The sequence below is a fragment of the Lactuca saligna genome, chromosome 2, assembly GCF_052625555.1.
Source record: "Lactuca saligna cultivar CGN05327 chromosome 2, ASM5262555v1, whole genome shotgun sequence".
Classification (NCBI taxonomy): domain Eukaryota; kingdom Viridiplantae; phylum Streptophyta; class Magnoliopsida; order Asterales; family Asteraceae; genus Lactuca; species Lactuca saligna.
The window spans coordinates 117,179,589-117,191,053 of record NC_136418.1 but is presented as its reverse complement, the minus strand read 5'-3'; the positions used below and the strand labels follow the sequence as shown (position 1 = coordinate 117,191,053).

At 30.6% G+C, this 11,465-nt stretch overlaps 1 protein-coding gene and 1 long non-coding RNA gene across 2 annotated transcripts; both read right to left on the bottom strand.

Annotated features, from left to right (window-relative positions):
• Positions 1–283: 283 nt before the first annotated feature.
• LOC145031402 (golgin family A protein) lies at positions 284–2,977 on the bottom strand. Its single transcript, XM_078979943.1, has 2 exons — positions 2,169–2,977; positions 284–1,804 (listed from the first exon to the last, which is right to left on the bottom strand). The coding sequence occupies exons 1-2, from the start codon at positions 2,637–2,639 to the stop codon at positions 530–532; spliced, it is 1,746 nt and encodes a 581-aa protein (XP_078836069.1). The 5' UTR covers positions 2,640–2,977; the 3' UTR covers positions 284–529.
• Positions 2,978–9,440: 6,463 nt separating this feature from the next.
• On the bottom strand, positions 9,441–10,808 carry LOC145029022 (uncharacterized). Its single transcript, XR_013676321.1, has 2 exons — positions 10,058–10,808; positions 9,441–9,920 (listed from the first exon to the last, which is right to left on the bottom strand). It is a non-coding gene; the product is annotated as an uncharacterized LOC145029022 (long non-coding RNA).
• Between the last annotated feature and the right edge of the window lie 657 nt (positions 10,809–11,465).

Genomic DNA, 11,465 nt, shown 5'->3' with positions numbered 1-11,465 from the left:
TTAGATTCTTTGGTCACAAAGAAGATGACACCATGTGCCTATATTATTAGAACTAGTTAAAGGGAAAGTAATAATAATAAACATTACAATATTGAGCCCACCATCATTAACAATTCCAATAACAAGATGTCAAGATATCCAAAGTTCAAATCTTGAAATATGCACTTTTTTTTTTTACAAAGCCAACATTCTTTATACTTTTTAATACTACACTCCAACATAACCACTTCATCCCATTAGTAAGTTGATAAAGATTCATGTAATATTAACCAAAACAATCATCTTTAAAATATTTAAGTACATTATATAATTATATAAATAACCATAAGTATTTGTACAAAGGAAAATCACTTGGATTGTAACCATCCTACAAAATTGATACTTTTATACTACAAATTCATGCAATTTAACTTCTTAACATCTTCCAAAGCTCCAAGTTCATCAACAACAATCATCCATGGAGGTCAAAAGCATTGACCATTGACCATTGACCAACAAAATTGGGTCAAACTCAAACTCAAACTCAAATTCACTTTTTTAACCTTCTACCATTAACCGTTTCACCTCTAGACTTTGACCCACTCCCATGAACAACACCATTGTCAAATTCTCTCGACATTTGTGGCTTCAAATTGGTCAAAATCCTGTCCCTAAGACCTTTGACCGATTTATATCTTTGCAATTCATCACCATGGCTTCTTCTTGGAGTTAATTTCTCGAATTCAATAACATCCGAAATACTTCTTTGAATCGAAGAAGTACTTCTTCTTGTTCCTTTCCCGTTGACCAAATTGTTGTGGGAATTTTGACCATGGGTCCACTTAAAACTCTTGTTGTTATTATCCATATTTAATTCGATCGAATGAAGATCATCATCTTCCTCGTTTTCAACTTCTCCATTATCAACAAGATTGCTTTGATTCAAATACATCATAAGATCTTCATCTTTTCTTCCTTTCTTTTTCCCCAAAAACACTTCGAGTTGATTTCTCAATTTATCAACAAGTGCGTTTTTTTCCTCAAATTCATGTTTAGCTTCTGCTAATTTCATCTGAACTCTTTCTTCACGTAATTTATCAGCAAGTTGAAGCATTTCTCTTTCTCTTTCAACTTCTTCATGAGCTTTAACAGATTCCCTTTTAATCTCTTCAGCTTCAAGCCTATCTTCACCAATATCAACAGCTAATTCATCACAAACTTGCTCCATAATTTCACGTGTTCTTCTTTCACTTTCAAGTTCTTTCAAAACTTTGGAAAAATTCGCCTTTGTTTCTGCTAATTCTTGCCCGAGTTTCTTGTTCAAGCTTTCCGATCGCCGCCTCATCTTTTTCTCCACCTCGAGTTCGCCGGAAACAGCCTCGACTGCCGCCTCGATTGCTCGTCTTTCCTTCGTTTTCCATGATTGTTTCTCTTCTGCAAAACATTTTAGAAGGTAGTTGACTTCAGTTTCACCTGTTCGTTCTTCTTTGATGATGTGGTTGACTTGAAGGCGGGCTCGTTCTAGTTCTGTGTGTAGAGCTGATATGAGCGACATGCTTGATGATGGAAGATTATCGTGAGCCCACATCCTGTGAATGATTTTTAGAAGCTCTTTTGATGTCGTTAACGCGTTGCTAACATCTTTTAATCGTGGGTTCACATTAATGGCAGAAGCGCTAGGAGTGTGAGCTCGAGATCTGGTTTCGGTCTCCATTAAACTCGCGTTGCTAAATGAATCGAAATTTCCGCCATTGTTGTCCTCGAGCTTAAGTTTATGAGAAATTGAAGTCCTATGGTGGGAACCTGTTCCAGATCGATCAATCCTCTACACGAAAACAGAAATTCAATCGGTTTCAAATGCATAAGTGCTTCAAATTCAGATTATGAAGCATCGAAAGATCGATAAAAATGAGAGATTTTTCAATGAAAACGACCCATGGGATGAATTGCAAATTTCAATCGTGTAGTCTTATAATATTGTTAGATTTCGTATTGAACTGAAAATGGTCAGACGATAAATAATAATAAAATAGAATCTTGGAAGCATCTTCAATCGCGATAACGTTGTTATGAAAATGATAGTTCATAGAATCTTCGAATTTGGGTGAGAAGAAACAAGAAATTAAGCTGAAAAATCAACCCAGATGATGAAATTTCACAATTCAGAAGAAATTAGAGATGAAACTGACCTCAGAAACAGGACTATGAGATGGATCGGACAAATGAGGAGGAAGCGAACCGGGTGTATGAACCGGCCGGTTCGTTTTCTCTCTAACCCTCGTCGTCTCCTTCTCCCTCCTCCGCCTCGTCGTCTCCAAATTCTGCGGCGACGGCATCTCATTCATCTCCCACAGCGTCGCCGCCAGTTTCCTGGCTGAAACCGGCTTCGACCTCCCTCCGCCGCCATCGTAATTAGGCGACTCCACGCCCCCACCACCACCAAGCTTGGATTTTGACGATGGCGTCATCCTCCACGACGGCGCCGGCGTACTGGATCTGGACCCACCTCCCACTCGGCTCTTCCCCACCATAATTGCTCGCTTAAATCGGTAATTATGCACTTTAGAAGACGAAGATGGCGACGAAGAACACCCTCGTTTCCGGATCTTGCCGTAACCCGGGATCAATCCATCAACAACTCGATTACTCTGGGTAGACATTACACAAACAAACTTCTCACAAATCGCTATGAAATATGAACCTTTAAATTGGGTGTTCACTTTTAAGATCGACTCAAGGTCAAGGGTGGTGACTTGAATTTGAAATCATAAGGAATTCCGATCGGAATTTATCTTGAAATTGGGAAAAGGAAAGAATGGGGGAAATTTCAGGCGTAAAAGAGAAGGGATTTTGATGGGATTTTACAGAGGTGTGAGAGGGTTTCTTGATTAAGTAAAGAGTACAAATGTCTGTAATGAGTTATGAGCAGTCTGGAACGAATCAGCCATATGGATGAGGTGGAAAGGATAGAGGGGAAAGGGGGAGTGCATGTGATGTGAGGATTAAAAGATGTTTAAGACATGTTACTTGTGATATTTTAATTTTTAAGTTTAGTGATTTTGAATTAATTTTTTCAAAGACAAATCGACAAAATATCAGAATTATTCTTTTGTTTATGGATTTGAGTCAAATTATTGTGTATATCGAACATTGATTTTTTCAAGAGTTGTATGTCATCGATTATATCAAATCAAAATATATTTTGGGGGATTTGTTTTAATTATTTGAGACAGGAATTTTGAAGTAAGGTTTGATTTTTGAAGGTGAAGAAATAGCATTTAGAATATAAATATAAAATTAAAAAGTTTGTTCGAAAATTGACTTGATATGTGTGTGTATTTGTCCATTTTTGTTTTCTAAAATGTTTTAATAATCAATTTATTTGAAGCCAAAATGTAGAAGAACTAAATATTTGTTATTTATTGTGAAATAATTAGATTAGGATTAAATTAAACGGTCCATATGGTATATCTCAATCTGCATGCATAGTTTAAGTTTTAGGAAATTGATATCAAGTATTGATATCCTTGTCTTTTGATATCCTTAAGTTTCAAAATCAAGCACATTTGGTTCATGCATGAATAATGTGGAAACTTGTTAACTAGGGTTACGACATATCCTTTCTAATACATGATTTTTTTTTTTTATTATTTTTTTTATTATTATTTTTTTAATTTTTCTTTTACACTTGTTACGCTCTTATTTAATTTGTCAAAAATCATTTTATTGTTATTTTGAATTAATTTTTTTTCCACATATTATTTTATAAGTTTTTCTATTTTATTAAATTCTACGTAATATTTCAATATAATAATCGCAATAAATGTAGTAATAAATTGATATTAATTTCATTAATAAACTTACCTTTTAATTTCAAAATCTCCAAAATTAAAACTCATCAATTTACTTTCTTTATTTAAATTGTTTGTTTAAACTTAAAAGATAAAAATAATTTATTATTATTTTTTATTTTCTTATAAATTCAAAGTTCTCTTTTATATTTAATTTTTTTTTTAAATTAACTAATGTAATACATGAGTTTCACAACTAGTTGAATTTATATATATATATATATATATATATATATATATATATATATATATATATATCCTTATTCTAATAAAAGAATATGTTTAATCTCCTATTGACAAGTGACATACAATTAGAACTCCTCATTAATATTATATATCACCTATCATGCCACTTGTCAACCTTTTAATTATACATTTCAAATTTCAAATTTTAAATTTTCACTTTAATTACATTAATTAAATTAATAATTGATTATCCATTTCAAATTTTAATTTTTAAATTTCTCATTCTAATTACACTAAATAAATAATTGATTCTTCATTTTAAATTTTTTTCACTCTAATTATATTAAATTAATAAAATTAGATTGAAAAATAAAATGAATACAAATTATAAAATGATATAACTTCATGTATTTATTAAAATCAACGATTATAATTTTATATAACTAAGAAATATATCTCTTAAGTAATATTTATTTAAAATAGTTGATTAATAATTGTGATTTTTTAATATAAAGGTTTCATTATTTTTAGAATCGTGGTTGCCACGGGTTATAAACTAGTATATATATATATATATATATATATATATATATATATATATATATATATATATATATATATATATATAATAAATGGTCACTATACTATACAATACCATGTAATCAGCCAAAAATATAAACTATTTAAGACATCTCTTGTAATTTGAACTGGGAGATCCCAAATGTTAAAACTATTTCTAAAGTCAAGAAACAACAGAATAGGTAAACTCTTTGTAAAAATATATGCATATTGACACGCCGACTGAACATGGAAAACACGATCCCTAACAAAATGTAAATCAATTTCCACATGTTTGGTTCTTTGGTGTTGAATTGAGTTAGACGCTAAATACATGGTACTGACATTATCACAAAAGACAATAGTAACACAAGATAGTGGATATGATAACTTGAGAAGAAGATTCTGAAGCCAAGTAGTTTTAACAACAACATTGGCTACCCCCCCCCCCCCCCCCCAGTACTTGGCTTTGATACTAGAGCAAGAGACTACATGTCATTTGGATGACCATGAGATGAGGTTATCTTTGAGATAAATACAAAACCCATAAGTGGGTCAGAGAGTAGTGGGACACCCGACCCACTTAACATCAAAGTAGGAAACCAAGCGATCAACGGCTGACGGGTGAATACGAAGACCATGGCACCATGCATCAGAGTACATTAAAGATAACGTAGGATGCGTTTTAGAGCATGAAAATACGGTGCACGCAGTTCATGTATGAAAAGGCAGACCTGTTGCACGGCATACACAATGTTAGGATAAGTAAAATTCAGGCATTATAGAGTTCCATCGAGGCCTTGATATAGAGTGGGGTCAAAGACCAGCTCTTCCCCCAACAACAAGGCTTCAATATATAATGGGTCAAGTATTGCATAAAATCACATGTGAGTCTAACTAGAGGTGTTCATTTGAATTGATTGGTTTGATCGGATCCGATCAAGCCAATCCAATGGATCTAAATAGTTCAAACTAAATGTAGATCTAATCCGATCTTGCCAAAATATAATTTAGTTGGATCATTTTTTACAATTCGATTTTCAAGAAGCAATACATTTAAAAAAACATATAGATAAATGAATATCAGTCAAATCTATAAAAGAAACGAAAAAAAAAAAAAAATTGGTTGCGAACTAAATTTTATAAATAACTACTAAGAAAAATATATTATAGTTTAATGTTTCATAGATTAAAAAAACTTTTAAAAAGTACATATTAATGTATCACATTTGATATGAAACTTACTAATCTAGTAAAACATAATTTCATAATTTATACATGATTAATGATGTATATTAAAATAAATAATATAAATAAAAAGTTTCATTTAGAAGTACGAATGTTTACCTTTTAATTTAAAAAACACACACTTCAAATTTCTAAACTACTTCACGTAGCTTTTAAGAAAAATCTATTGAGTTTTTTAATCAATTTTCATAATTATAGATTTATCCTTTTTAAATAATTATATTTTTATGTAATTTTATATATTTCAAAAGCTTGCAATTACTTTTGTTAAACACTCATATAACAAATAAAAGTTATAACTTCTATTTACCGGCTAGCAGCTTCTAGCTTCCCATCACCATTCAGCTTTTCCAAATACACCCTAAGGATATGTCTAGAAGCAAAAGTTTGGAGCTTCTAACTTTTAGTTTCTTTAACAAAAATCTTGATTGAAATTAGAGTTTTTATTTAGAAGTACGAGTATTTAACTTTTAGTTTAAAGAAAAAATTCAAAATCTAAAAGCTACTTCATGTAGCATTTAAGAACAAGATAATAAGCATTTTTAATAAATTTTCAGATTACCCTAAAAGTATATTTATATATTTATCTTTTTTTAAAACACTTGTTATTTTATGTAATTTAGCTTCCAACTAATTTTTTTTTTTCTCAAAAATCAATATAAGAAAAAAGTTACACCTTCCGACTACCAACTATATGTTACCCATTATCAACTATACGTTACCCGCTACCAGATTTCAATTAATTTTGCCAAATACGCCTTGAAAAGAAATCAATATCAAGTATATATCATTTCATCTTTAATTTAAAACGTTTTAATAACATTTTATAATATCTAAAATAAAATAATAATTTAGTTACATGCTATAATCATTAAATTATAATAAAAGAGTTAAATGTTTAACACCAAAAAAATAGACATGCTTTTATTTATTTGCTTATTATAGCATGTTAATATCATTTTTTTTATATAATACTTTATCTAGAAAATCTATATAATCCTAACAATGTCAGCTATATTTATCACAATCGATCATATATTTCAAAGTATATTGTCCTAATAAAAAAATAATTTGGTAATATATTAATTGAGTAGATACTTTAAAGTATAAGGACTTCAAAAAATAAAAATAAATAAAAAAAAAAGTAAAAATTAAGTGAAACACTACGATAGAAAAAAAAACATGATGTTATAAGTATAGTATATTGCTATTTTTTACATTTAGAACAACGTACAATAAAACAAGAAAGAATTATTATACCATCATACCTTCATTTCCTCTTGTGAATGCATTATCCGTCGTAAAATCTACAAAATTATAGGTAATGTTATCCACATATAAAATAATTAGGTATAGTTTTAAAGAATATTAGGTTCTAATAAAGACAATGACTTGATAAATAAAATGCAATGTTATAGTAGACAAAAATTGCAAGTAATAGGCTATTATAAATACACAATCATAAATAAATTGTTACTCCTTGCATTGAGCCATAAACAAATAGAAAACATGCAAACATTAAAAAAATCACTTTAAAAAATGGTAAACCAAAATTTTAGTGGCTCGTGTTAACCCACTCCAAGGCCTACGTGGGAGGTCGATTGCGAAACAATGCTAATGTTTGAACCATAGACCTCCGGTGTGAAATTCCACTCCTCAATCACTAGACTCCCATTGCGGGGGTGATATAACATTACTTTTATAAAGAGACAACACATTCAATAAAATAAATAAAAGTAAAATAATAAATTAAACAAGGGTCTTTATAGTATCAGTCTCGTTGTATTTAATTCTTATTATTAATCAACCAAGTAACCATAAAACAGAAATCAGTTGCACCTTGAATCAGATACAATGATATTTTGTTCTTGTGTATGCTAAAGAAGAGTCCCAATCTTCTTTTTTCAATATGAAGTTTCTGAAAATATCCAAAAATGAGCATATTCCTCCATTTCTCATATCGAGGTTCTCAATGACAAAATATACCAACTATTATTGTGAGAAATAAATGAGATTGATTTAAGAACTAATCCTCAAAACCGAATCATAGGTATCGAAGTATTCAATTCCTTCTCTCCACCTATTTCCCTCGGTAACTAATATTAACTTATTGACATATATGGATACATTTGGATTCTACTTATTTTGAAAATCCATTGAGATATATGTGAACCATTTGGATGATACTTAATTTGAAAATTCATTTAGATCCTATGGGGGTTTTCCCTTTGGTAGATAACATAACACCTAATATCTATTACCAATAATCAAAGCCCTTAATTAGTGGAAACTTCCTTTAAAGGAGAATCTATAGACGATGTGGATTCATTGTAGGTCTTAGTATCATCATCCAAGTTAATAGAGAAAATAAGATCTCTTATCACTTTCTTTTATGCATCTTCAAACAAATAAGAGAGAAAAATCATCTCATCGATTCTTCTTTTTTCTAACTCATGTACTTCTCTTTGGTTCTTCAATACTTCAAGAAGATTTGAGATTATGTCGAGAATTACTTGGATTTTTAATGAGGCTTAATTTTTCATCATCGTTTGAAAACTTAGCCTTCAAGAATTCCACGTCTCTAAATCTTATGATGAGTCTCCATTCCTTATCTAATAGTTTGTATACATTCTTATTCTTTGTATATACAAATATGATTTTAATATCCTGTGATCCTAGCTTGGATCGCTTAGAACATGTAGACGATTATAAGAAACAAATCCCTAAACTCTCATGTATTCTATATTCGATTTTCTTCCTTTCCACGACTCCTATGAACTTATAGGAATCACACAACTGGTAACCATGTAATAAAGTGTCATGTATTCCACAATGCTCCCATACAAATTTTATGAAAATAATACAAATAAAAAGATATTTAATAGACAAGAAAAATGTCACTGAAAAACAAAAAAAGGGTTACTAAATCATCCCTTGGAAATCAACGACACAAAATGCAACTAAAAGTGTTGCCAGTAAAAGTCTTTAGCTGAACATTTATGTTTTTGTGGGACTATTTTTATTATGTCTACAACACTTTGGGATTTTAGTGGCATTTTCATGCCACTATATACTATTGCTAAAACAAATATCATTTTCCGACTTTTAGCTGCATGTTTTTTTACCATAAAAAAATTATATTAAAAAGTTAGTTTCAAATTTAATGAAATATAAAATAATATAAAGGTAATTAAGATAATAAATAGAAAAATACAATATCATTACTTCAATTAAAATTTGACTTTTCTAACAACAATATTCTGAATATTTAAAACACCAATGTCTTTCAATGTAATAAGTCTAAAGGTTATGCTAGTAACACTAAAACATAATATATGAAATTAAATAGTTGTTGGCGAAGAAACACTAAACTTTACAATTTAATAAGTCTAAATTTATCTATCTTACGAGCTATTGTTTGTCATATAACCATAATACATCACGTAAAAACATGTAAAAATATCATTAATAAAACATGACACATAAAAAGAAATATAGATCACTTGATTATCCGAGTTAAAAGTAATTAGCATTGTTATAATGACTTTCATACAAGGATCTTTTATTTCTTAGTGGATAGTTATTAGGAACCATAAAAACGTTATCACAAACCTAAAATAAATATAAAATAATATTTTCATTAATACATAGGGTGTCATTAGAAGAATAATTAATTGGGAAAATGACACATACGTCCTATAAACTTTCTAGGGTTTACCCTTTTAGTCACTTAACTTTTTAAGTGGCTTTAACTTTTTAAGTGGCTTTATGAGGGAACAAATTGTGAAGCAACCTGTTTTTTTGGTCACCTTAACCTGAAATAACCGGTTCTATCTACCAATAAGCAATTGATGATGACCTGGCTTGTAAAGTTCACAATGTTAGCTACTATAGTCAACGTTGAGGAATTATTGAATGGAACACATAAACACAAACACACACACCATATCCTATTTTTCACTCGTTTACAAGTAATAATTTTTTCCTTAAACAATTCATCAAATACACTTCTGAAGAAAATGTTAACTTTGCAATTTGTTTGACTTCGGTGAGTAAATGTCCACTAGAGTTGCTGATCAAAATTTAACCTACGAATTTCTGAAAAAAAAAATCACAAAATCTACATAAGAATCAACTCAAAATAACTTGTTTAACTTTATTGAATTGAATTCATTATCTAATTCCATTAATCATTCTATAATAGTGAAATTCTAGAGAGAGAGAGAGAGATTTACCAATCTTTCTATCGTTAGTGTTGGTGAAGGTATACATAAGAAGATGAAAAACACACATACTGAAAGTTTGATTTTATGAAGAAAACGCCTCTACAATTCATTATCATTAATTACTCCACTTCTGTCCTAATCGGCGATCTGGAAACACGTCACCAAGTTCGGTTCTTTTCCTGGAGGAAACGTTGATGGCAGAAGATTGCAAACGGGCTGTTGTATCCACCATGTGCTTATGGGTATCCACCGTTGGGTTGTGGAACAGCATTGGAGGAGGATGAGGGTTTGTTGGGAAGAAGCAATAGGGAAAGCTTTTCGGTGCCAAAGATTTGGCTTAGAGGGAAGAAGGAAAAGCCTAATTCAATGGTGGCTGCCACTATTGGCACATCGTCAAAGGGGTTTTCTCATTTTGTTTTACCGTAGCTTGTGAGAATAGGTAATCGGAAATGGAGATGAGATCAAGGCAAACAGCAGGGATAATTCTGAATTGGATATTGAAAGGTGATAAGATAACTTGGAGATGAGGATGAACACATAGAGGAGGCGAGGCGGTTTTGCATCGTAGCTTGCGAGAACAGGTTGTTTAACCTCTTCACCAAATTGCTTCTGCAATAGGTTTTCTTGTGGTGATTTGGGACGAACGAAAACAAATGCAGAGCTCTCACCATAGAATTAGTGGGTAAGTCAATTTTCATATGTTAATTTGGGGATATATGGAGAAGTCAACCCAGAAAAAAGATTCTTATCATTGTGTGTTTGTGTGTGTGAGAGAGGGAGGGGGGAGGTGTCAATTTCCTTTATAATTTTTTTAATGATTTGGCATAGGGGTAACCGGGTTACCCATTCGTTTTGTTAAAAATGACCTATTCGACCGGATAAAACTAAATTTGATTCCTCATAAGGCCACTTAAAAAATTAAGTGACTAAAAGGGTAAACTCTAGAAAGTTTATAGGACGTATGTGTCATTTTCCCATAATTAATTTATATCTAATTACCTATGAGTTTGCGCAATTTCGTACATATGCTTGGTTTCAAAGTTTTTTCATAATTTTGCAAATTATTGCAACAAGTATTGTAATAGACTTTGTGAAATCATGAAATTGTGAGGAGTAATAAAACAAAAGGGACAAATGAAATGTTATCAAAAATTTTTGATACATCTATAGTTGTAGTATATACCTGCTTAACATGATTCATTTTATAAAGGTTAAAATTTTAGGAAATGTTATAGGTGTGTTCTGATGAATTCATACAACTAATGAATATATATTTGTCCCCTGAAATAATTTAAAACTTAATATTATATAAATTGTTACAACTCTATTTGCAACAACCATGTGTTCGTGTTTAGATATTACACACATCATTCATGACACACTTAAAAGGCATTCCTAAAATGCTAGGTGTACTTAT

What these genes read in the sequence shown, in the direction of transcription:
- LOC145031402 (XM_078979943.1), bottom strand. Translation starts at nt 2,639, where the DNA reads ATGTCTACCCAGAGTAATCGAGTTGTTGATGGATTGATCCCGGGTTAC. An exon ending in CTCATAGTCCTGTTTCTGAG is followed by an intron (nt 1,805 to 2,168) that starts GTCAGTTTCATC and finishes GTTTTCGTGTAG; the next exon opens with AGGATTGATCGATCTGGAAC.